At 47.9% G+C, this 26,166-nt stretch overlaps 1 protein-coding gene across 6 annotated transcripts in view; it reads right to left on the bottom strand.

Annotated features, from left to right (window-relative positions):
* The window catches only part of VWA5A (von Willebrand factor A domain containing 5A), a 29,769-nt gene extending 11,496 nt beyond the window's left edge, over positions 1–18,273 (bottom strand). For 4 of the 6 annotated variants that reach the window (XM_048518018.1, XM_048518016.1, XM_048518017.1 and 1 more), the window contains exons 1-14: positions 18,069–18,273; positions 15,590–15,692; positions 14,923–15,125; positions 13,871–14,093; positions 12,717–12,889; positions 10,756–10,870; positions 10,456–10,634; positions 10,065–10,153; positions 8,126–8,270; positions 6,329–6,408; positions 4,205–4,319; positions 2,303–2,467; positions 2,030–2,133; positions 635–840 (exon numbers count right to left, since the gene is read on the bottom strand). In XM_048518018.1, coding sequence (XP_048373975.1) covers positions 635–840; positions 2,030–2,133; positions 2,303–2,467; positions 4,205–4,319; positions 6,329–6,408; positions 8,126–8,270; positions 10,065–10,153; positions 10,456–10,634; positions 10,756–10,870; positions 12,717–12,889; positions 13,871–14,093; positions 14,923–15,125; positions 15,590–15,692; positions 18,069–18,263 — 2,095 coding nt within the window. In that variant the 5' untranslated portion in view covers positions 18,264–18,273. Of the gene's footprint in view, positions 1–634; positions 841–2,029; positions 2,134–2,302; positions 2,468–4,204; positions 4,320–6,328; positions 6,409–8,125; positions 8,271–10,064; positions 10,154–10,455; positions 10,635–10,755; positions 10,871–12,716; positions 12,890–13,870; positions 14,094–14,922; positions 15,126–15,589; positions 15,713–17,956 lie in introns of all 6 variants that reach the window. The other 2 variants (XM_048518019.1, XM_048518020.1) reach the window with 2 other exon arrangements.
* Between the last annotated feature and the right edge of the window lie 7,893 nt (positions 18,274–26,166).

The following is a 26,166-nucleotide window of genomic DNA, read 5'->3' as shown; positions in this document are numbered from 1 at the left end:
TCTTTTTCGTACACTCACAATCATCTTTGATTGGTGGCACAGCCCGGAGGGCCTCTCTCTGCAGTCTTAATTCCTAGGCAGGAACATTCGGTAGAAGACAGTCCTTCAGATATGCTGGTCCCAAGCCAAGAAGGGCTTTAAAGCTCAAAACCAGCACTTCAAATTGGGCTCCTGAGCAGATCGGTAGCCGGTGTAATTGCTGAGGAGCTAGGGACATGTGATCTTGGGTTGTTGGTCATGACCAGCAGCCTAGTCACACCATTCTGCTCTAGCTGAAGCTTCTGAACACTCTTCAAGGGTAATCCTAGGCAGGCTACGATGCGGTAGTCCAGTCTATATGTAACAAAGCCATAGATCACTGCGGTTGGATCTGACTGAAACAGGAGTGAGCTCAGCTGACGCAACAGCCAAAACAGGACAAACATACTTCGAGCATCAGCAGCTGTCTTGCTTTCTCAGGTGACCACAGCAACCCTGGCTTTTCAAGGGAAGTCTAACCTTATCCAGGACAGAAGAGAGGTGAAACCCCTGGCCTGCCATTCTACTGACCCACAAAACCTCTGTCTTCTCAGTGCCAATTCCCTGGGCTCAGTTCATGAGCCCTTCTGCGATGAAGTCCAGTTCTTTAACTTACGTGCGTGCGGGACGCCTCGGAAGACAAGGGGCCCCTGCACTGGCTGACCCAGTTCCTTGTTCACTCCCACGTAGGCCGTCTGGGAACAAACCACCCCGGAGCTCAAGCTCGTCTCCAGAGCCAGGCGCTGTTTTTTTTTATCCTTCTCTCCAGTACCCTCCAGATCCTGTAGGAGGGCTCGGGCCGCCAGTCGATGAACAGGGAGCCTGCAGAGAGAGCAGAAGGCAAATTGAACGTCTGGCACCGTGTATATTAAGTCCACTGATAAGTATAATAAGTATTAAGTATATAAGTATATTAAGAAAATGGGACCCCCTCAGCTACACAAGCATATTTAGCTCATGCTTGGGAAAATCTGGCCTGCGAGTTGGTTGCTGAGACTGAACTGGCAAGGGAATGGAAGCCATCACTCATACCTGGTTGGTTTGTACAGAGACCCACTGGCAAAACTCACGTGGTGTCTGTTCCAAATGCAACTTTCTGAACTCTGTCTTAGACCCGCACACAGTACGCAATTTTAGGTTGTCTCTAGGGAACCTGCTGCACATAAGCAGTTTGGGAAAGTCACCCCAAAGGTTCTCAGAATGAGACCCAGTACCCATCCTGGCCCTATTTTCTCAGCCTCAAAGGACATAAAATGGCAGCACTCTGGTGCAAAACTTAGCATGATGAATATACGGAAGTATCAGATAAAGATTGGTTCAGAAAACAATCGGGGATGTTAACATTGAGGAAACATTTTCCACTCTAGTTTTTACGTCAGAAGCAAATGCGATTTCTCAGTGCACCATGGAGTGCTTGGAAAACACTTTGCTCATCAGAACAGAAAAAATACTTCAGAGGAGGTTTTTGTTTTCAGTGCTTCCTAAAAACTGTGGACATACCCATCAGAACTACTGTTAATTAAAACAAAATAAAATAAGAAGAGGGGTAGTAGTTTGGATTTCTCTCCTGTAAGGAGACTCAAGGTGGTTTACAAGCTCCTTTCCCTCCTCTTCCCACAACAGACACCTTGTGAGGTAGGTGTGGCTGAGAGAGTTCTGAAGAACTGTGACTAGCCCAAGGTCACCCAGCAGGAATGTAGGATTGTGGAAACGCATCTGGTTCACCAGATAAGCCTCCGCCACTCAGGTGGAGGAGTGGGGAATCAAGCCCGGTTCTCCAGATTAAAATCCACCTGCTCTTAACCACTACATCACGCTGGCTCTCTAGAAACTAGAAAAAATCCTGGTGGGGGAAATAGAACACTTTCTCAATTACTGTATTTTCTTCTTCAGGCCTTCACATCTTCAGGCCTGTATTTTCTTCTTCAGGCCTCCACATCTTCAGGCCTTCTTCAGGCCTACCCAATTACACTGGCCAATGGCAAGGAGCATATGCAGGAGAGTATCCTACCTGTCACTTTCCTGAGCTTGGAGAGGGAACTTCACCGTGTCTTTAAAAGACTGGTCTTGGAAGTTGTACTGAAGCACAGCAGACCCCTCCAGGGCACTTGAGGACTGCGGAGGAAAAGAAATTGGCAAAGCTGAAAGAATGGAAAGGAGTAATACTTGCTCGGAATATCAATGAGAACAGAATGAAGGCCTCAAAACGCCCTAGCTCTGTCAGCCAAAAAAGGTGGATAGAGATGGAGGGTGAGTCTTTGGGGTCTTGGTGCTGGCTGCTTGCCTTTTGCTTTCCACGGATCTGGGCAAAGACAAGGCTGTGCTGCCCTTCAAAGATGACCTGAGGGCCGGACCCCACCAGCTCAGCTTTAAAACCGGAAGGCAAGTCCCAACGGAGAGAGATCCCAGTTACCACTGGCTGTAGGGCCTTCTTCAAAGATTGCAGGGCCTGAAAGAAGAAAAAAGGTGAAAAGAGGTGTATGGTAGAGAGCAAGGCTCCGTGGCCAAATAAGAAAGACAAAATTGGTGTTATGCGTGCCTCTTGAAGATAGAACCATGGCTGAACAAGACTTGTGACTTTTACTACATTGGCATGATTTTCACTTAAAAATGGTATGGTACTTTCTTCTAAAGGAAAAGAAAGCATGCAACATCTCCCAGTAGTGTCTGTATTAAATGTCACCTACACAAAAAACATTAGATCTAAATCCTTTGGATGTTATTAGCTGTTGAAGTTAGGAAAAACCAGTCCAGTGGAACAAGAGAAGAAGACGAAGCCACAATATCAATTCAAGGATGCATTTATTCCTTCCTTCCTTCCTTCCTTCCTTCCTTCCTTCCTTCCTTCCTTCCTTCCTTCCTTCCTTCCTTCCTTCCTTCCTTCCTTCCTTCCTTCCTTCCTTCCTTCCTTCCTCTTCCTTCCTTCCTTCCTTCCTTCCTTCCTTCCTTCCTTCCTTCCTTCCTTCCTTCCTTCCTTCCTTCCTTCCTTCCTTCCTTCCTTTCCTCTTCCTTCCTTCCTCTTCCTTCTTCCTTTTCCTTCCTTCCTTCCTTCCTTCCTCTCCCTCCTCCTCCTCCTCCCTCCCTCCTCCTCCTCCTCCCTCCCCACTCCCTCCCTTCCTCCCTCCCTCCTTCCTTCCTTCCTTCCTTCCTTCCTTCACCGCCCGGTCCCCAAAGGGCTCTGGGCGGTGAACAACACAATTCCAACGTCAAGCAGGAGCAGATCATATACAAAATATAAATACATAGGCTCCATCCCATAATCAATAAAATAACCTAAAAACTCATATAAAACAGCGAATAACAGTTAATACATAAATAGACAAGAGGCGTCCAAAACCCCAATTTAAAACCTACCCCCAAAAGGGGGGATGGCGGGCCCCTCAATATGAGGGGACCCTGATGTAAGCACCAAGGCAAGAGCAGTAAGGGGGCACCATATCAGCGGCTGGACACTCCAAAGGCCCGATGGAACAGCACAGTCTTACAGGCCCTGTGGAACTCGCCAAGGTCCCGCAGGGCCCGGACAGCTGGAGGAAGGGTGTTCCACCAGGCCGGGGCCAGTGCTGTAAAGGTCCTGGCAAGTGTGGAGGCCAGCCGCATCATTGAGCGGCCGGGGACCACCAGCAGATTGGCCTCTGCTGAACGCAGAGGCCGAGTAGGGACATATGGGGTAATGCGGTCCCAAAGGTACGAGGGTCCCAGGCCGCGCAATGCCTTGAAGGTCAAAACCCACACCTTGAAGATGATTCGGAATTCAACCGGTAGCATTCAAAGCAGGCTCTGAGGAAAGACTGAAAGACTGAGTGAATCGTATTGTCAAAGGCTTTCATGGCCAGAATCAATTGGCTGTTGTGGGTTTTCCTGTACAGCTGTGGTCTGGTAGCTTTCACTCTTAACATTTTGCCCACATCTGCTGCTGGCATAACTCCTTTGGGCATTTACTAGACATTGCCAGCCACAGATGCAGGCAAAACATTAGGAGCTAAAGCTAGCAGACCACAGCCATACAGCCTGGAAAACCTACAACAGTCAAGCGAGTCTGTGTGTTTTTTTAAAGGACGGTGAGCTGGAAACGCTAGCTTTTCATTGCTGTTTAGCACAGTTTCACAAGCTATCTAGACCTCAGGGGGAAATAAAAGGAGACCGGCCTGTGATGAAGGAGAGAGCCAGTCTCCCAGATACTCACCTTGGCCTGCATGCGCTCCTTGCCTGTGATGAATTCAGCACTGCCTCCGGCTGCCCGAGCGATGCCTTTGATGAGGGCCGTGGAGGCCCCTTCGCCAATGCCAAAGGAGAAGCATCTATAAGGAAGTGTGCAAAAATGGGGTTATAATTTTTTTTGTAATCAGTCACCCAGAACAGTGTGAAAATTCTTGAGTTCCCCAGAACCCTTCAACAAGCTGAATGATAGAAATATATGTGGATATATATGGGTGTGTGTGGCATAGGAGGTTAAGAGCTCGTGTATCTAATCTGGAGGAACCGGGTTTGATTCCCAGCTCTGCCGCCTGAGCTGTGGAGGCTTATCTGGGGAATTCAGACTAGCCTGTGCACTCCCACGCATGCCAGCTGGGTGACCTTGGGCTAGTCACAGCTTCTTGGAGCTCTCTCAGCCCCGTCCACCTCACTGGGTGTTTGTTGTGAGGGGGGAAGGGCAAGGAGATTGTAAGCCCCTTTGAGTCTCCTGCAGGAGAGAAAGGGGGGATATAAATCCAAACTCTTTTTCTTCTTCTTCTTCTGTATATGTATATATATATATATGTGTGTGTTTGTGTATACACATATAAACACACACAAACACATATATATATAGGGAGGAGGAGCTTCCTTCTGTATATATTTATATATACAAGCAATACACACACACACACACACACACACGGCCATAGGGAGGAGGAGCTTCCTTCTGTATATATTTATATATACAAGCAATACACACACACGGCCATGACTCCATCTTCTGTCACAGTGCCTGCCTGCAAATGGCAGAGAACAGCAAAACATTTGCCTATGTCCCTGCAGATGTGTTTCCTGGTTTGTGGAAAATACAAATTGACTTTCTGCCTCAAACCTGATCCCTCCAATTCCACAGCCAGGCTTGCTGTCAACGGAAGCAAGCAAAATGCTTGCCTCTGCAAATGGCAGGTACTGCACCAGATAACGGGTTAGCTCAGCCAACAGGCCTCACTCTTTTACAGAATCCTACTCAAACGACTTCCTTGGGAAGTCAAGGTATTTCCCGAACCAGGCAGATCGTACAAGGACTGACGTTTGACGTGCAGTGTTTTTGCCAAGCAAGACAATCCTTTTCGCTGGGAATTTCCAGTAAATCTTCAGGTTGGAGAGGCCCCTGTCACACAAACCATCTAATCCTCACACGGTGCCTCTATCACTACCGACAGGATTGAAAATAGACAACGAAATGCCGAAACAGACTCACAAATCTGAGGATCCTCAAATATCCCTAACTGTTATTAATGGTAAATTATGCGACAATGAACTATGTGTGCGTGCAAAGTTTTTCAAGGCAAGAGAGTAATGGAGGTGGTTTGTCGTTGGCTTCCTGTGCATAGTGATCCTGGTATTCCTTGGAGGTCGCCCACCCAAAGACTAATCAGGGCTACCCCTGCTTAGCTTCTGAGATTTGATGAAATCAGGCTAGCCTCTGCCATCCAGGACAGTGCAACAGAGAAATATACCCTATATACAGAGGTGGGATCCAGCAGGTTATCACAGGTTCCCGAGAGTAGGTTACTAATTATTCGTGTGTGCCGAGAGGGGGTTACTAATGGGTGATTTTGCCACGTGATTTTTGCCTTACGCCCCTCCTCTCCGCAGTAGCGCGCAGAACTTGAAGCAGTCTAGCAGGAGGTGCACTGGCGTGCGTGGCAGCCTGCGCCTGCGTGCATTCGTTTCCCTGCCAAGGGCGGCCTTGCGGCTCCCGTCCTTGCCACAGCCCTGCTCAGGAATGCCCCGCCCCTGGAATGCGCGGCCACGCCCCCATTGTGTCCCGCCCAGCCCCATTGGCGCTACGCCACAGTTTGAATCCCACCACCATGGGAACCTGTTACTAAAATTTTTGGATCCCACCACTGCCTATATAATGTTAACTTGATCATAGAATAAACATGTTTTGGGGAACATCTAACTACCTATTATATGAGAAATTGGTTAGGGGAGGAGAAATGAGAGTAGGACAGAGAATGTGCTATAAAGAAGGATACAGAGAGATAGGAACGCTTGATATCTTATTCCTAGTAACAACCTACAACAACAACCATCTTTATTAGGCATATAAGCTAGTGACAACCTGTGGGAGCCGCTGTGACGTCGAACTTCTGCAATGACTTCTTCGGTGTTAAATACTTCTCCATCTGTAAACACAAATAGCTGAAAGAGAAAGAGAGGGATGTGAAACTGGAGGCTAAACACTCATCTGTGGAAACACCCCTAGCACAAAGGTGGCTTTATCTATTCTCTCTGGCCTTTTCTGCACATGCAGAATAAAGCACTTTCAATCCACTTTCAGTGCACTTTGCAGCTGTGCGGAATAGCAAAATCCACTTGCAAGCAATTGTGAAAGTGGATTGACGGTGTATTATTCTGCATGTGCGGAAGGTGCCTCTGTGTCAACTTCAGCATCCTAAATAGCAGAGGGTTGCCAGTGCCTGAAGCAATACTTTTCAAATTGGAGAATATGTAAAGATACTCAAGGGGAACAAAAAAGTTCTGTTTTGGCAACATGGCGCCAGAGACCAGCCTGTGGAATGAACATTACTACCACCAGCTCTTTCCTTTAGCAGCACCACAGCAGAGACAGTTCCGACTCCACAGCAGAGTGGTTTTGGGCTCAAAAGACAGTTTGAAGAGCTGTTGGGTATTTGCTTGTATGGTGGTAATGTCAGAGATAATAAGGGTAACGGAGACCTGGTTACTGTCTGGAGATAAATCTTGTCAGATCTTACATGCTAAGCATGATCACCACTGGTCAGCATTTGGATGGTAGACCACCAATTAATATCAGAGCATTGCCGAAGGCTTTGGAATCAATGGCTGTTGTAAGTTTCCTGGGCCGTGTGGCCATGGTCTGGAAGTTTTAGCTCCTAACACTTTGCCTGCATCTATTATATAAAGCAGTGGTGCGACCGCACTTGGAGTACTGTGTTCAGTTCTGGTCGCCACATCTCAAAAAGGATATCGAAGAGATAGAAAAAGTGCAGAGAAGGGCAACGAGGATGATTGAAGGATTGGAGCACCTTCCTTATGAGGAGAGGCTGCAGCGTTTGGGACTCTTTAGTTTGGAGAGGAGACGTCTGAGGGGGGAAATGATTGAAGTCTATAAAATTATGCATGGGGTAGAAAATGTTGACAGAGAGAAATTTTTCTCTCTTTCTCACAATACTAGAACCAGGGGGCATACATTGAAAATGCTGGGGGGAAGAATTAGGACTGATAAAAGGAAACACTTCTTCACGCAACGTGTGATTGGCGTTTGGAATATGCTGCCACAGGAGGTGATGATGGCCACTAACCTGGATAGCTTTAAAAAGGGCTTGGACAGATTTATGGAGGAGAAGTCAATCTATGGCTATCAATCTTGATCCTCCTTGATCTCAGATTGCAAATGCCTTAGCAGACCAGGTGCTCGGGAGCAGCAGCAGCAGCAGGCCATTGCTTTCACCTCCTGCATGTGAGCTCCCAAAGGCACTTGGTGGGCCACTGCGAGTAGCAGAATGCTGGACTAGATGGACTCTGGTCTGATCCAGCAGGCTAGTTCTTATGTTCTTATGTTCTTATGGTTGGCATCTCCAGAGGCATGTCATGGTAAGATGTGTAGAAAAACACATCATACCACGACATGCCTCTGAAGATGCCAGCCATAGACACAGGTGAAACATTAGGAGCTAAAACTACCAGACCATGGCCATATAGCCCAGAAAACCCACAGCAACCAGAATACCAGGGACACCACTCACAGGCTGGCCCTATCACCCTCCAAAAGTCTCATGCCTTGAAAACATTATGGGGTGACAATAACTCAGCTGCAACTTGAAGATAAAAACAATAAAATGATCATCTATAATGCACCTGGTGGAGTTCTCAGTACCTGACGAGGATGTCCTTCTTGGCATGGCTGGCTGTAAATGGCCTTCAGTGGTTGCAGAATCTCTGTGCCCCCTAAGTCAGCACGTAGGTCCTGCACACGCTTCAGAGAGTCCGACATGGTTTTCTGGGTGTACTCCACACTCTTCCTGAAGAGGTTACAATTCCAGAAAGTCAAGAATGTGAATGATTTATTTCTGAAGGCTTTTCAGCACATTATCTATTCCCTGAACAGTCCCAACCTTGTAGAAACTGACTCAAGCTATCCTTTAATTCTCAAGCACTCTAGTCGAGAAAAACCCTCACTTACTCAAATTCAAGCCACTAGTTATTGCCAATAAAAAGGTACTAAGTCTACCGAATGGTGATCAAGAAAGCCATGCTAGAAATGCAAACATGGGAAAAGAAGAAGAAGAAGAAGAAGAGGAAGAAGAAGAGGAGGAAGAAGAGGAGGAAGAAGAGGAGGAAGAAGAAGAGGAGGAAGAAGAAGAGGAGGAAGAAGAAGAAGAGGAAGAAGAAGAGGAAGAAGAAGAAGAAGAAGAAGAAGAAGAAGAAGAAGAAGAAGAAGAAGAAGAAGAAGAAGAAGAAGAAGAAGAAGAAGAAAGGAGAAAGAAGCTTGGATATATACCCACGTTCCTCTCCTGTAAGGAGACTCAAGGCGGCTTACAAATTCCTTTTCCCTTTCTCTCCCCACGGCAGATACGTTGTGAGGTGAGTGGGGTTGAGAGAGTTCAGAACAAATTGTGACTAGCCCTAGGTCACCCAGCAGGAATGTAGGAGTGGGGAAACAAATCTGGTTTACCAAATCCTCTGCTCATGTGGCGGAGTAAGGAAGCAAACCCGGTTCTCCAGAGTCCACCTGCTCTTGACTACTACACCCCCATGAAAGACTAACAGCAGCAGCTAAAGGTCAAGACAGTTTCTGTGGTTCAAGGTATGCCTTCCGGGAGAAGGTGTGAAGACAAGAATGGAAAGTCGTGGTTTGTGCAAAGCCCTGTCTTCTCTTTCATTTCCAACCCATTGGGTGACATTTTGGAGTGGTTTTCAACCTTCCCTTTGCCAAAACCATTATTAATAATTTTATTTATTTAAAACGTTTCTATGCTGCCTTTCCACCTGAGTAGGGTCAGACTCCTAAGGTAGCAAACATCAAAACAGTTCAATGTTACAACATTACAAAGTATTTTAACAGTTCAACAAAACATACATGAACTCACGTAACACAACCAATAACAGTTAGTGGGAAAACACCAACCAATAACAGTTAGTGGGAAAACACCAAACCAATAACAGTTAGTGGGAAAACACCAAACCAATAACAGTTAGTGGGAAAACACCAAACCAATAACAGTTAGTGGGAAAACACCAACCAATAACAGTTAGTGGGAAAACACCAAACCAATAACAGTTAGTGGGAAAACACCAAACCAATAACAGTTAGTGGGAAAACACCAAACCAATAACAGTTAGTGGGAAAACACCAAACCAATAACAGTTAGTGGGAAAACACCAAACCAATAACAGTTAGTGGGAAAACACCAAACCAATAACAGTGAGTGGGAAAACACCAAACCAATAACAGCTAGTGGGAAAACACCAAATTAGAGAAGGAAGTCTTCATCTGCCAATGAAAGACAGCAATAGAGGAAATGCCAACGTTTTGGTGCCCCTACTGAAAAGGCCCTGTCTCAGGTGGCCACACGTCTAGCTTCAAGTGGCAGGGGCACCCAAAGCAAGGACTGCAAAGAAGACTGAAATGGGCAGGTACCACTACTTTGCTTTTTTTGTTCACCTTGGCACATCAAGAGTAGCAGCCAGTGAGCCAGCACCTCCTTTCTACTCCCTTTCCCTTGGACACAGAGAGGCAAGATGGAACAAAGGGAGAGAGGGGTAGGAACAAGGAATGAAGGGGGCTGACAAGCATACAGCGTTCTAACACTCACGGGTAAAACGAGTCATAGGTGGATCCAAAGCCGTAGATGTTGAAGAAGCATCCCAGCGGGAGACTCTTCAGCAGAAGAATCAAGGTCTCCTGAGGTGGGGGGAGAAAAAAGGTAGTGTCGCCCCACACGTCCCTCCTGAATTTGGTTCAGCATTTATGTTCATGCTTCCAGAGCCCTTTCTGACTCTTTGCCTACTTTATTCCCCGCCCCGCCCCGCCCCGCCCCATACAACTAATTTCCAACATTCTTCTTAGTTTGCTTCCCCATCTCTACATGGCCTCCACTTTCCAGACTCTTGCTCATTCCTGACTCTATTTCCTTCCTCGTTTATCAGCCTCCACACCACCTCCTGTCTTTCAGTTGCTTTTGCGTCTGATCGGTTCATATGTACCTTGGCGCTCTGAATACGGAGTGGTGCATTAGGAGTGTTGTAATCAGTGACGCAATCCATGCTGCCAGAGCGATCCAGCAGGAAGAGGAATTCCCCCGTGGCGCTCAGGCCTGGCTTGGAGACACAGCGTAAGCTGGGGTACAGGGTAACCAGAAGCGCCGGGTCCCCCATCAGGGAGCCTGTTTTGCAAAGGAAGAAAGGTGATTTAACAGGCATTTCGATCCCACGCCCCTCATCAAGTGTCATGGCTCCATCCAGTCCAAGCCATTTCCCAGAATCCCTTGCACATGGCTTGCCCACCTGATGCAGCGCCAGGCTTCCCAGCCTCAAAGATTGCACTGGGCTTGTGAACTTCCTCGTAATAAATCAGCAGCTCCACATCCCGGTCAAATTGGTGCCCATCAGCCAAGGAGACCTTTGGGAGAGAAAAGAAAAGCAAGAAACAGAATGAAGCAGTGGAGGCTGGGAAAAATACTGGAACGTCTATCATCCACTTTTGTATGTTTATTTTTTAGAAAATTGCCAGAAGGTAATATTGGATATTCCCATACTCTTTGCCTGGCAAAACAGCTAGTGTACCTCAAGAAATTAACTAAATTAATCATGTTTTGAAGCTGCTATGAGCCCAAAAAGTGCTATTCCAGAGGAGGCTGCCCACTGTGCCTCTGTGTGAGTCACTGCTCTAGCGTTACTCTTTGTAGTAAGCTTTCATTCTATCTCTTTCTCTGGGTTGGGTTGAATTGATAATTGCATGACACCCATTAAAATATATATAACAAAACCATCTGCTGTGAGAGGAGCCCACCTTTGCATTTCTGCACGAGTCACCGTTATGAGTTTCCCTCCTTTCAGTGAGAAGGCATGCCAACATTAGAAACTCCCGCAGAAACCCAGAGGTTAGAACAACTGGAGAATGGATAAGGTTTACACCTATGCCAAGGATGTCAAATAAAAGGACAAGACAAATGACGCATAACACCCCACCACACACAGACAGAGACTACTGACCTACGTGCAGATTTAAGAATCTGTGCTTAGTTATGGCATTATGGCGACTTCTCATTAATGCCTGAACATCAGCTTCTTCCCATTACTATTTAAGTAAGCAGAGGCAATGGGAAACAGCCTTGGAAAATTCTCTTTAACATTATTTTCCACGAATATAAAGGAAAACTAGGAAGATTCAGAGAAGGCTGTTCAAAGTTCTCATTCGCCACTCAATCACATTCTTTTGTTGATGTTTATGTGACGTCACCCAGCTTTGTTATAATACTTCTTGCCTAAGCATATAGCCACCCTAAGCCCTATGCATTTTTGGTGCTTTGTGGCATCGTCATTGGGATATGCTTAAAAAGATGCGCGTGAATTGATGAGGAGTATTTATCCAGGTAGTCACAAAACTGAGCAAGATTATATTCAGGCCATCACACACTGTTTCTTGCAAACTCACTTGTCCCTGGCTGTTGTGGGTTTTCTCTCCAGAGAAACACATCTTACCCAGGGGTGGGATCCAGCAGGCTCTCACAGGTTCCCAAGAGTAGGTTACTAATTATTTGTGTGTGCCGAGAGGGGGTTACTAATTGGTGATTTTGCCATGTGATTTTTGCCTTAGTTACGCCCCTCCTCTCAGCAGTAGCGCGCAGAACTTGAAGCAGTCTAGTAGGAGGTGCACCGGCGTGCATGGCAGCCTGCGCCTGCGTGCATTCGTTTCCCGCCCAAGGACCGGCGCAGCAGCTGCGTCCTTGTCACAGCCCCGCCCAGGAATGCCCCGCCCCTGGAATGCCCGGCCATGCCCCCGTCGTGCCCCGCCCAGCCCCATTGGCGCTACATCACAGTTTGAATCCCACCACCATGGGAACCTGTTACTAAAAGTTTTGGATCCCACTACTGATCTTACCACGACATGTCTCTGAAGATGCCAGTCAGAGGTGCAGGTGAAACGTTAGGAGTAAAAACTACCAGATCACGGGCACACAGCCTGGAAAACCCACAACATCCAGTTGATTCCGGCTGTGAAAACCTTCAACAATACATCCCTTGTTCCTGCTATCAATAGGAATATAAACTTCTTATGATTCACATCTAATCATTAAGCATCTAGACTACAGCTGTTTGTGGCATATCCCTATGAATTGCTGAGCTTAAATCTAAGCCTAAGGTAAAATTTGGGGCAGGGCTTACATACATTTTCTGAAGAGGAAAAAATCCCTCCTTCAGAAACAACCCAAGACACAAATGGTTCAGTTCCTCAGTAGTCCCACCTGGGCAGCGGTATGGTCTTCTGCTGTATAGCGAAGGGGCTCCAGATTGCATTTGGATTCCACCCGGTTGATGCGTTGGGAAGATTCCAGGGTTGCACTGAGGCTGAGTGTATATGGAAGCTTTCCTCTAGGCACTCGTGGTATGCTCTTGGTGACTGTGTCCCCTTCTGACCCTACAGAGAAATACAGGCAAGGCCACTATTATATGTCAGATTGGGAGACCCTTGTCTTGATTCACCTACAATACCCTGCAGTATTAGAGGGAGAAGAAACGGCATAGTCAGACAGAACTGCATAGAATGAGGAATAGCTGGATTCTAGAAGGATTCCCTCAGTCTCGTCAACACATGCAGAATGGTGTCTGCCACTTGAGAAAATGTTTGCCAATTGGCCATGATGCCAATTGGCCATGATGGCAGGGGCTGATAGGAATTGTAGTTCATGAACATCTGGAGAGCTGCAGGTTGCAGACCCCTGGCCTAGACTTTGGACTTCTGTGCTGGACCCTCACCTAGACTACAGACTGGTTTGATTCATTTTGATTACTGTTAATACTTTTTCTAGTACATATTTCCACAAACAAAAATTGCCCTCCAGAATGGCATATTTCCACAAACAAAAATTGCCCTCCAGCAGCAGTGGCGTAGGAGGTTTAAGAGCTCATTCTGGAGGAACCGGGTTTGATTCCCAGCTCTGCCGCCTGAGCTGTGGAGGCTTATCTGGGGAATTCAGATTAGCCTGTACACTCCCACACACACCAGCTGGGTGACCTTGGGCTAGTCACAGCTTCTCGGAGCTCTCTCAGCCCCACCTACCTCACAGGGTGTTTGTTATGAGGGGGGAAGGGCAAGGAGATTGTAAGCCCCTTTGAGTCTCCTACAGGAGAGAAAGGGGGGATATAAATCCAAACTCTTCTTCTTCTTCTCCCACAGAGAACAATGCAGAGAAGGGTAGCTAGGAGCATCTTCTTCAGGAGTTCATAGAATCAGACCTCCCTGAAACTTGGGGCTGGGGGAGTCTTTACTTAGGATGGAGGAAGAGGTTTCCCTGGCAGGACTTTCTGCAAACTTTCCAGATGTTTATTAAAACAATAACCTTCCTATCTTTCCCAGAAAGAATTAAATGGTGTTTTTTTTCGAAGTGCGCACACATACCCTGGGGTACATAGCGTGGATTCAACACGGCGGGCAGGACAAAGCGGACAGCCCCATCGGGTTCTGGAGCCAATGCCTGGACGTAGCGCAGTTTCAGTGTGGCCTCCCCATCAGGAGGAAGGTTACCCAGGGTGCAGGTGAAAATGTCACTGGTGTTTGCCTCCCTCTCCAGCAGGAAGGTTTGCCGTCCTTCGCTCAGGGCGTCCTGGTATTCCTGCTGTGCCTGGGTTGGAACAGGGAGAGCAGAGAGCATTATGGGTGCATGCAGCATACTACGAATGGCTTTCCACAGAAACCAAACAAACTATGCTATTATATTAATATGTTGCTTATAGGAAATGCTTCGAAAGCAGTTTCATTCTCCTTGTGAGAAGATGTTCCATAGGGCTCTTGCAAGGAACGTAGACTTTTACAGCTAAAAGCATAAATTATAGTGCTAGATCAGCACTAGGTTAAATGTCCTAACTTTTTAACTTAACCTTCACAGGTATGCAGTGATGGGATCCAAAACTTTTAGTAACAGGTTCCCATGGTAGTGGGATTCAAACTGTGGCGTAGCGCCAATGGGGCTGGGTGGGGCACGACAGGGGCGTGGCTGGGCATTCCAGGGGCAGGGCATTCCTGGGCACAGCTGTGGCAAGGACGCAGCCGCTGCGCCGGTCCTTGGGTGGGAAACAAACGCACGCAGGCACAGGCTGCCACGCACGCCGGTGCACCTCCTGCTAGACTGCTTCAAGTTCTGCGTGCTACTGCTGAGAGGAGGGGCGTAACTAAGGCAAAAATCACATGGCAAAATCACCAATTAGTAACCCCCTCTCGGCACACACAAATAATTAGTAACCCATTCTCAGGAACCTGTGAGAACCTGCTGGATCCCACCTCTGCAGGTATGGCTACACCATGAGTCATTCACGTTTCACCTTTTCCTCCTTCAGTTGGCACAGTGTCTGGGCTGGGAAATTGAGCTCAGCTAAGAAACGTTTCTGGTTCCCCTCTGAAACTAACCCCCCACAAATTGAAAGACTTCCCACATTTCCCTGAGCCTCCTTCACCTTCTCCTTCTCTCGGATCTGAGCCTCAATCCGGGATCCACCGATCAGGCCCTCAAAAGCATAAACTGCAGCTTCATCGTCCAGGGGGAAAACAAAAGTAACTTCCACCGGGTTCTTTTCTTCGTTCTTGTACCGAAGCTCGGACACCACGTCAGCAACAAAGCCATGGACGACCACATCCACAGAGATGCTTTGCAAGGGCACTGGCACAAGGAAACAATGAAGAAGTCAAGTTAGCAGCATCAATGCAAAACAACTCTGGACCAGGACAGGAAACCCTGAACTCAAAGCTCGAAACTAAGCAGTATGGTTTCCCAGAAGGGGGAAAAGGGTACGGCTGGGCAGAATGAATCATAGAATGGAATGTGGCCAGGGCACTGTTTGGCATTGGGTTGAAATTTTTGTTGGTTCAATTGTGCAGAAGGCCAGAGAAACAGTGGAGGAAATCAGAGTCGGATTTAGGAGTGCACCACTCTCATAAAATGCCATTGAAAGAGTTAAAAGATACGGCAAGCCTCTTAAAAGCAGCTACAGGCTCCCAACCACAATTTGGTGAACCGCTCCCAGCAGCCAACAAAGGCAGCTCTGCTTCCTGCAGTTCTAAGCTTCATAAAATCATCAGTCGTACAAACACAGAGAGCTGAATAACCACATGTGCATGATTTACCTGGCTCCTGAGAGTTCTTGAGAAGGCCACAGACTGTCATGTTTAAGCGAGGATCTCTGAAGGTGAGGATCTCTGAAGATTTTGTTGCAGGCAGCACCAAAGCCTAGCAAAACGAAACAAAATCTGCAAAACAAAACACGATTCTTTATCTTTATTTCTGATGACAGGGGTAGAAAGCGTCTAAAAGCCTGAATCTAATACAAACTTCTTGCAATTCTGCTGAACTGCTAAATCCTAGTACAGCTTTGTGTTTACATTTCACCATGGCTCAAATGGGATCTGCTTCAAATTCTAAAGTCTGCCCCGCCAGTATAATCTGTTAAAAGATTAAACGGATGCTTAAAAGTGCAGATTCATCTGGAATAGCTCTGGCTGCTGATGGTTTTCATTAGTATGGATTAGAAGTCACCCTGTGAGAAACTGAAAAATGGAAACCAAGGATGCTTATGACCCAATCGTGAACTCAGAATTACACCAGGCTGCAACCATTATGTCATGAGATGCTGAAATTGTTTTCCCTAACATTACTGAGGAATCCCAACATACAAAAAACATTGATTGGCTAGGCCATAAGAGGAAGGCTGGAATGAGGCAGGATTTCTAGATTCTTCAGGCAGATGTAACCGATACGCAGTTCTATGATTGCCTCTTCAATTAGCAAAAAGGCTCTTGAACAACAAGATTTCCTGTGCAAGAATACACCAAGCCAACTCACTTTGCCAAATGTTTTCATAGCCAACACAGTACGTCACCCTTTCCATATAGACACAGGCCCTCCCTAGAGGCTTACAATAGACTAGATTAAACACACAGGAGGGGTTGAGGAGAAAAAGGCAAGGAAGGTTTCCTGTGTAAGAACAACAGAATTTCAAACAGGTTTTTGAACAGGCATTTCAAAAGAACTTGGAGGCAGATAGAAGCATGAGGGCAAGGAAGTGGCTGATGCAGAACTCTGGGTTTACTAAAGACAAAGGAGCTGGTGGAGCCAAGAGAGTGAGAAGGGGCATAAAGAGAGAGTGGGCATAGAAAGAATGATGCTATCAAGACTGGATTCTCAAAGAACATAAACAGAACACCCCTAGTTGTTGGCTATTTTGTGGCGGTCTTACATAAACACAGCCTCTAAAGAATGCCGGTGTACAGAAGAATAGCTTCAGCCCACAAAATTGGGCTTCGTAACAGAGGGACACTCATCCCTCCTTAGCCTGCAGGTTAGGAGAAAAATGGGCTAACATAGGGGTAGCCCATTTTGTTTTGTACAAGGAAAGATAGCTGGGCTTCTCAGGAATTTCTCCTGAAGCTATGATTTCTAAGGAACTGCTGTGTTTGTTCAAACGGGGGACTCGGAATCTTGCTGCTTCGAAACTCTCCAAGAGTTCTTTTCCTTCTCAGTTCCAGGGCGTCACCTCTGGTTCTCCTGGGGGCTGATCCATTATCGCATCACGAAATGGAAGAAGCAGCCCCTGAGGAAACATAGACCATATTCAATTGTAGTAAGTCACCCATGTGCAGAGAAGGGCAGCCTATAAGTCCAGTAAGTCAGAAGTCAGTGAATAAATATATATCTTTTGAGCTCTGACTCTCAAAAACTGACACAAGAATATGTGGCGTCAACTTCTAACATGCCCCTGGATTCCTTGTTTCTTTCCCCATCCCCAGGGCTTGGTTTGTTGATCTGTTTTGTTTTGGAGCCCAATTCACTCCTGAAATGTATCTGCCTTAAAGTTCAAGTGGGCCAGCGAGTGTTTGTGCATAAAGCTAAGGACCCTCCCTTCCACACATAAACAGCTGCAGTCAGATTTGCCATTGCAAACAAGTCTTGGCGATCACGTGACTGGAGAGCTGGGAAATCACATGACCTGCCAATCCACAGATCTGCCCCCCTCCCAGTACCTCTGTTTTCCGAAATTAAACAGGGGAGAGGGATGGGGTGGAGAGTATCCGGGCTGAAAGAGGAGAGGGGTATTAACATCTGTTGATCATGCACCGAGCTCCCCCGGAGGGCTCTGCAGAACAGATCATAGAATGGCATTTGCCACGGGGATGAAATTGCTGCTGGTTTAACAGAACAGAAGGCATCAAATTATCCAGAGGGGCAAGGGAGAAAATCAGAGCCGGATGTAGGGGTCTCTAGTCCCCTAAAATGTAACCGGCGTTTAAAAACATGGCATGTCTCTTTAAAAACTGCCACATCCCTCCAAGCCCGCAGCCTGCGGGAGGAGGAGGACCAGCAAAAAGCTCTGGAAGCTGACATTGACAGAGCAATACAAACACCCTCGCATCGGGTCCTAGAGGGCACGTATGTATGGGTGGGTGGAGGGAGGGAGGGGGTCCCCTGGCAAGATGCAAAGGCGTAGCGCCACTTACCTGGACGGTCCCCGCTGAGCTTGGTTGCACCGGTTGACTCTGATCCCTCAGGGCTAATAAATCCAGAGATGCTTACAGCAGTGTCGGCATCAGGCAAAAAAGATCGCCTTACCTTCTTGCGTCTTTCCGCAGCTGCAGGGCTGAACGGAAAGCCCCGAGCAATTCCCGTTAACCCTGCTCCAGTCAGGGAGCGTCGACAAACGGCTCGCTCTCTTGCCGGATCGCCTCTCCGGCGCACTCGTGCGCCTCCGAGCTCGGAAATGTCAGGTGTGCCTTTGCTGCTCCCCCCTCCCCTTCCACTTGTCATTGGGGCTGGGCTGAGCTTGCAAAGGAGGCAGCCCGCTAGCCTTGTGCACAAAAGTAGGAATGTGTCCTGCGTAGGCTTGTGTTGCGGTCTGGGCAGAGCAGGCAGAACTGGCCCCATCAATGTCCTGCTGATAACAACTATCAGTGGCTTCTTTGTAGTGGGCATGAATCATCAGCCAAGGAAGGCAGTTGAGCCAAAATCGGTCATGGGGCTTGTTCACTGATACTTGCCTCTTTGCAATTTTAAGAATTTCCTGGTTGGACTGTCCCCTCCCCATGCGAATCTGGATGGTTAAAATGTAGAAATATTGAAGTAGTGAATTGACTAAGAGAAAGTGAGGCTACCTTGAATTTGCATTTTTAATGTATGGAGATTCTGTGTATTGTTATAACTCCCCTCCCCCCGTGTTTTCTGTACCTTCTCTCTGCATTTCTTAATACTCTGATATTTTATATAAATGAGAAAACAATAAAAAAAATAGGATGACGATGGGGCTTGCTCAATCTACTTTGTAGATTAAGAGTTTAATGGTTGGACTTTCTCCTCGTGTGACTATGCACTGTTAAAATACATGGTTATTAGTGTTGTAGTAGTTAAATGACTAAAGAAAAGAAAGGCTATCCTGAATGGAAATGTTTAAATGCATTGAGATTCTGTTTATTTCTATAGCTTCCCCCACCCCTGTTTTCTGTATCTTTGTATTTTTTTTTAAAAATAATATATGTTTATTAACCATCTCAGTCATTACAATAAACTCATTAAATCCTATGCAATCAAATCAGCATATCATAATGTGCAATATGTAAAGTTAATACTTATATGAACTCTATACCTATGAATCTATAAATTATAAATGCGTTAGCGTGAACAAATTTGAAACGAAGATCAAAAGAAAGAGTTATCTTGCTATTTAAAAAACAAACATATATTCAAATTATTAATTGAATCATGCTTGGGGTCAATGCCTGAAGCTGGCACGCCTCTCCTGCGTTCCTATTTCTTGGATTGATTGCTGAAGTTTGCTGCCACCTAGTGTCCTTAGGTAGGAATGCATATCACGCCAAAATCACTAGGAGGAGGAAACTGGAAGAGAAGAGGAAAATAACGTGTCCAGCATTCAAAGGCAAGATGGTCAGTTACATAATGGCTATATCAAGATGAAGCTGTTCGCTAAACACTTGGCCATGTAAGCCTTGTTCATAAGTTACAGCAAATGCATGTTTGTTTTTGCAATCACAGCCAGGTCTGCAGTCAGAATGTTTTTATGGGGGGGGGGGGGGGGAGGAAATGAGCATATTGGAGGAGGAGTTTGGATTTTGGATATTGGGGGTATCCATCACTATTTACTGTATTTACAGACCCATTTTCTATTTGAGATTCAAGGCAGATTACTTTGAAAGCCGAGGTTCCCCCCCTCCACATGATTTCGTAAAGTAACATTTGACTTGCAGCTATATTAATCTGGGAAATCTCTACCAGATCAGGAACCATATGTTACATTTTTATTATCCAGCATATATAACAGCGATATCGAACCTTTTTGAGACCGAGTGCCCAAATTTAAAACTCAAAACCCACTTATTTATCGCAAAGTGCCAACACGGTAATTTAACCTGAATACTGAGGTTTTCGTTTAGAAAAAAAACGGCTCCAAGGCGTGCGTTACTCAGGAGTAAGCTTGGTGGTAGTCTATGGCTTTGCTTTGAAGCAACTGTGTAACTCTTCCAATGGGTGAATCAACACCCTAGGAGGGTTTACTCAGAAGCAAGCCCCATTGCCAGCAACAGAGCTTACTCCCAGGTAAGGATCACGCTTTAGTTCTTCGCATGAAAATCAGTGGGGCTTAACAGCACTTAACAAGGTTACCTACACTACTTCCCCAAAACTAGGTCTTAGGTTTAATGCTAATAATTGAGCCCAGTGGCCCAGACCAGCCTAGATGTGTGTGTGTGTGGGGCACTCTGTTTGCGTGTGCCCACAGAGAGGGCTCTGAGTGCCACCTCTGGCACCCGTGCCATAGGTTGCCATCACAGATATATAACAATGGATACTTGGGATGGTTTCCATGGCATCAGTCCTACATTTTTCAGAAACTACAGTTCTTATTCTGTTACCCAAAATGGCAGGGTCTGGCCCTTTTAGGATGGGAAATTAGCAAGGGAAGACACTGAGTTGCAAGAGGGGGAAACTGGGGTCTTTGCCACCTGAGTTTACAGAAGTGTTTCTCCATCAGAAAAAAACATAGAAAGTAAAGGTTAACAATTTTATTAGGAAAAGCAAAATAATAAATTTACACACAGATGGCAAAGTACATGCACACAGAGAATTTAGTAGATTCCTAGGATTTAGAAAGACCGTGTTAGATGGGGGTACCGGATTTGATGGACCACTGGTGTGATCCAGCAGTTTTTTTAAAGTTCTTTTGCTCTTGTTTTTTTTAATTTGTAATTTCAAGGAAGTATGCACAAACAAATGTGCATTATTTATTTATTGGTCCTTAGCAGCTGCTTCTTATTGTTCAGTTCAGGCCTCAGCATAATAACATAGCATTTTGGAGAAAATATACACCCCAGCAAACCAGCCCCAGAGGCTAAGATGGAGAAGATTTCCACTGCCACCATGTTTTTTCCTCTAGTGCTCAAGTAAGTTGGAACAAAGGACAGCCAAACACTGCAAAAGACCAGCATGCTGAAGGAGATAAACTTGGCTTCATTGAAGCTGTCAGGCAACTTCCTGGCTTGGAAAGCCACTGTGAAGGTGACAATGGCCAGGAATCCCATATAGCCCAGGACCATGTAAAACATGGTAGCCGAGCCCTCATTACATTGCAGTATGATGTGCCCATAGACTGAGTGCATGTCTTTATCAGGGGTGGGGGGAGAATTATAGCCAACCAAGAAGCAAATACTTGACTGAAGAAAGAACAAAAAAAAGACAATGAGAGCTTGACCATTCTTTTCCCACCCATTTCATCATCCTAGAACTTCACTGGCTTGGTAGCCATGAAGGCCACGACCACAATGATGGTTTAGCCAGCACAGAGGAAAGAGACCACAGAAGATGATGCCAAAGCTGGTTTGTCCGGAGAAGACAGGTCACCTTTCAGGCTTCCCAATAAAGAGCTAAGGAACAGAGGAAACAAAGCAGGAGGAAGTAAGGAGAGATGTAAGTGAGGCTCAGGTTGTTGGCTTTGGCGATGAGAGTGTCCTGGTGCTTTATAAAAGTTGCAACATTTACCAAAAGCTGTGACCAGAGAGAAAGAACTAGCCAATGTAGCTAGGACAATGCCCAGAGGTTCTTTGTAGGAGAGATAGCTGATAATGCTGGGAATGCATTCATTTTGCTTGTTGTTGGGATATTTGCCATCTGGGCATTTGACACAGGCATCCATGTCTGGAAAAAAAAGGAGAAAAAGAATAAATATTTACTTTTTTTCAGGAAGGTTTGCTGAGTATTCTTTTTGACTTCACACTTATTATTTGATACACTTCTGAAATTCTTATTCTACTTGCTTTCCTGTTAGTTTTCATAGTGTAAAAGGATTCTGCAACTTGTTTCTGACATTATGTATTCATCACCATTAAATAACCTGTATACATTTTAAGATCAGGGAAGATAAATATAGTATATATGTAGGAATAAATACAAAATAGCTCTTTCCTGAGAAATCATGTATAAAAGGTCAAAGATGCTGATGTTACTAGCGGTCAGCGTAGAAGCGAGCGAGGCGGAGATAACATCTGGTGGAGATGCGCCAGCAGCGGGAGGCAGTCCGATGTTCCCTAGCGAATCTCCCGTCTGCGGTTCCTAGCACCTTTTATTGTTACTCTGCTCGGTGTAGGAGAGGAGGACTGGGGAGTTCGGGAGGCGGGAAGTGGGAGATCATCAGGTGATGCATGATCTCATCTGGCTACGTCTTGAGGAGAAGGCGTCTTGCAGCGTCTGAGCCTAATCCTCACCTGAGGGCAAGACCATTTGTCCCTGCGCCCGGTGATTGAAGCCAGACAGTTCCATGACCTGTGACTCATGGGGGGGATGAGGTGGGGAGTGCGATGCGACCCGGCAAGGCCACTGCCAGGTCCCGTTAAGCGTCCCAACGTTCTACTCGGCACTGCTGGAGTGGGCAGTGCACTACTACATCTCCTCCTTTTTTACATTTTTTAAGCGGGGGGCGAAAGCGGCTAAGAGGCGATTTAAAGGGCGGCTTGTCTCCTCCGCCCGTTTGGTCAAGTTGGCCAAGCTGCTTGTGCAACATTAGAACTTGGTTGCTTGAGGGGTAAGAAATGCGGGGTTTCTTACACGTTACAGGCAATATTGAACCGCGTTGAGCGAAACAAGATCCGATAACAAGGCACACACAATTAAACCAATGCAGAGCTGTACAATAGCACTCAACCATCCTCCCGGCAGCCAGCTCCAGAGGGCTGACCACCAATGGGGCAAAACATCATACTTCAGATTAGATACAACTTCTTGCAGCTCCGCGCTTTCATGGTGGATCAACTGGGAATTATCAGAAAGATTAAAACAACACATATTATGTACATTCTCACAACCTTGGTGATGTAACAACAACAAATAATCAATAGCGACACGATTGTCTAGAATTAAAGCAGCGAAGTTCCTGCTGCTTTCGGAGGCCAGGGCATCCAGAAGCGGTGGAGGTAGAGTTGATGGACCATGAGGCACAGGCCAGCCCGCCAATAGTCTTAGCATTGTAGGAAGGCGAGTCCGGGGACTCCCACTAGGAAGGATGCGAGGGAGGCGAACTCCGCTTGGAGAAGGCGACAGCGTCGCTCCGACAGGAGGGTCGAGGCAGAGGCGGAGCGGCGGCGGCGGCGTCGGGCTCCCGGGGTGGAGCCTGGGGTAGGACAATGGTGAGGCGACTGAGGCAGCAAAGAAGTTCCGGCAGGGAAGTGGGGCCGGGGATGTAGTTAAGCGTCCCTCTCCCGCAGGTCCAGAACCAGCCTAAGGGAGCAGGATGTTTCGAACAGGGGAATGTCACTCCATGTGTGGTACCCAGTTCCAACTGGCGAGCAGCCGAATGGAGCCGAGGTGGGTTCCCGTTCGCTTTCGCCCGGTGATGCGAGCGCCAGGTGTTGGACTTCGTGGTTAGCGACCGTCTTGGTGACAAGGAAAAGCGCCAGCGAGGGTTTGGGCAGCCGGGTCCCCAGTCGGCTCATAAAATATCTGATGGATGAAGGCATTCATGAAGGGGCTCAGCCCGAACTCCCGCTAGGAAGTCTCGGGTGCTTTACCCAGGCGGGGAGCAGAGCAGGAGCTCAGCTTGAGGCTCCGACTCCTAGGTACTGGCCCAGGCAGAAAGATGAGGCGTTGGCAGCGGCAGCAAACTGCTCCCAGATGTTGGTCTGGTGGCTTTCCAGGGGTGGCGGATCGCCATCGGCAGGAAGCAGCAGAACAGAGCAAAGGATGAGTGGTTGCTGAGTTGGTGGTGATGATGAGCAAAGAGAGGCTGACACAGAGGTTCTCGGGTGTCTCGGGGGTGGTCTTGCTGGCGCAGCAGCGTTGGGAGCCTGGCTGGTGAGTAAACCTTGGCGTCTCCCAGGTCATTCCCGGGTCTTTAGGCGTTGGCGTGCAGCGTTCCTGCTGGGATCGCTGGGGCGGGATCCCTCTAGAGATGCGTTCCATCTCTCGGGGATGGGGTTGGTTTCCTCCTGGCGCCATTCCATGGGTTGGCCTGTCATGGCGGAATCCGGAGTCCCACAGGGAACCTGTAGGAAGAGGGACTGAAACACCCCCTTTCCCAGGTTACGGGGGGGGCGAGATTCCGCCAAGCTCAGTTCTAAGCCGGATGGTGGGGAATTGGGATCGAGTTAGTGTTTAGATTTAATATGGGAAGGAAGGAAACTTTGTTTTGCAGCCTGTGAAGGTTGCTTTAATGCAGCCTTCCCTCCTGGGGGCGCCTACACTCCTCTTTCTTTGGTTGTTTGACAGGAGAGGGCAGGAGGTAGGCGACCCTGAGTGGGAGTGGCTTCAAGCGTCATCAGGGTGCGTCAAGGCGAGGTCCGAGCCTCGAGGAGAACAGGCGAGTCCTGGGGATTGTGGGTATGCATACTTAATCAGCAACACAAAGGGGCTTTGGGAAGCACCTTTTGGGGGATAGGTGCATCGAGGAATGAAGCAATCAGGCAATTAGGAGGCAAAATTCCTTGCACACACAAGGAGAAAGGAAGGGGTTTCTTTACCAAGGGAGTTGTACTTACCGTGACCTTGGTGGCTGATGCAGGAAGCTGGATGGTGCTAAATTTTGTGATCCGAATTATCTTGGGGAATTGCCGCCCGCCGAGACAGCTCCTTAAGGCGGTTTCGGCTGTATTGCTAACATGGTATTGATAAGCTGCCAGGCTGGGCATAACTTAAGCGGGGTTTTGGTATTAGCGGCATAATGGCGGCCTTTTTAAACTGGGGCCTGTCCTGACAGTGCTCGCGGTATCAGGGCGGGCCCAGATTTTAATCCAGGAGGGCCCAGTCAGCCAATTGGCCCTCCGCCTTTACTGGTCGAAAAAACAGAAGGGGAAAGGGAGGGAGGAGGAAACAGATTTCCTGTGTGTGGAATTAGGAGGCAACCGGAAGGCGATTGGAATCAATGATCCGTGGCGGCTTTACCCATCCCAGACCAGAGTCATTTTAACCTGACTCATGAGGTCTCTTCCCCAGAGATTGACATGGATGTCACAAGAGCGATGGGGCGGACTGTGAGCTGCATTCGAGTCCTGGGCTGTTGACCGTGGCCGAGGCGGTCTCCCCGTCACCAGCGGTTTGTCTCCCACCCCCCCCAGATGCGGGCAATGCGGGCAAGCCTCGATGCGGCCACTGGGTCGGAACCCACTTTCGGCTGCTCTGATGGCGGTAACATCAGCGCCCGGTGTCCACCAGGCCACGAACTTACATCCCTTCTATGGCGAGCTCCAGATATGGGCGGGAGGAGCTCCCGATAAGCGTCTCCACGCTGCGGCGGTGGTGTAGGCTGCGCCATGTTGGCTGCTGGGGCTCGTAGCCTTTATTGGAGTTGGCAGCGGGCAGCGCATGGGGCAAGAAGAATCAGCTGGCGCCAGCTGGCTCCAGCGGGCAGCTCCTGTGGGATGTTTGTCCAGACCTGGAGGTGGATGGGTCGCTTGAGTGGCGTGGAGTCGATCACTCCGGGGCGATGAACAGTCCCTGTTCAGCGGCAGAGGCGCTGGCAGCACTAGCCCAATTGTCCCGGTAGGGATGGGCTGCGTCATACTGGGTTGGGGCGACAAGAACCTGCGTGGGGAGCTTAAAGGAGATGGGCTGGAGTGCATGCGACGGCGAGATGCCACCTGCGAAGAGGGGAATTGGTTTTTGGCAGAGGAGCCTTGGCGTTTGAGTCTGCTCAAAGTAGCTCTCCTCCTTGGTCCCTGGGCTGGGGAAGCGCCCGAGGCGGGGAGTTTCCCGGCAGACGGTCGTTTCTCCAGTGGGAAGCCCTTCTGGCTTAGCGTGGGCACCCGGGTTTGCAGGTGGCGCCTTCTCTCCTCCTGGGGGAGGACCCTCTCCCTCCGCTCCCGGGGTTGTAAAGCCCCCCGCCGGGCCTGCCTACCACACTCCCGCCCGGAAGTGTCGGGTCACACTTGCCGCCCAGTTAAAGCAGTCATCCTGAGACTGTCTCCCGCCCGATTGAAAGTACTGCTTGGCCGAGGAGGAGGCTAGCTTGGTGGTAGGAGGAGGATCAATGTCTGGCAAGCCCCTTAAGCATGTCGGCCAGTTCAGGATTTTGCCTAGAGCCCGTGATTGCCCTGCGGCACTCCATGGAAGCGATTCTCCCGCTGCGGCGCGCCGAGGAGCTTCGTTTTGGGCCTCCTGGCTATCTACCACCTGCCTCTTGGCCGCTTCCCTGGAGCCTGTTCTACAAATTCAGCATAGG

Source organism: Sphaerodactylus townsendi, linkage group LG15 (genome assembly GCF_021028975.2).
Source record: "Sphaerodactylus townsendi isolate TG3544 linkage group LG15, MPM_Stown_v2.3, whole genome shotgun sequence".
NCBI classification, from domain to species: domain Eukaryota; kingdom Metazoa; phylum Chordata; class Lepidosauria; order Squamata; family Sphaerodactylidae; genus Sphaerodactylus; species Sphaerodactylus townsendi.
This window is presented reverse-complemented; position numbering and strand designations above follow the sequence as displayed.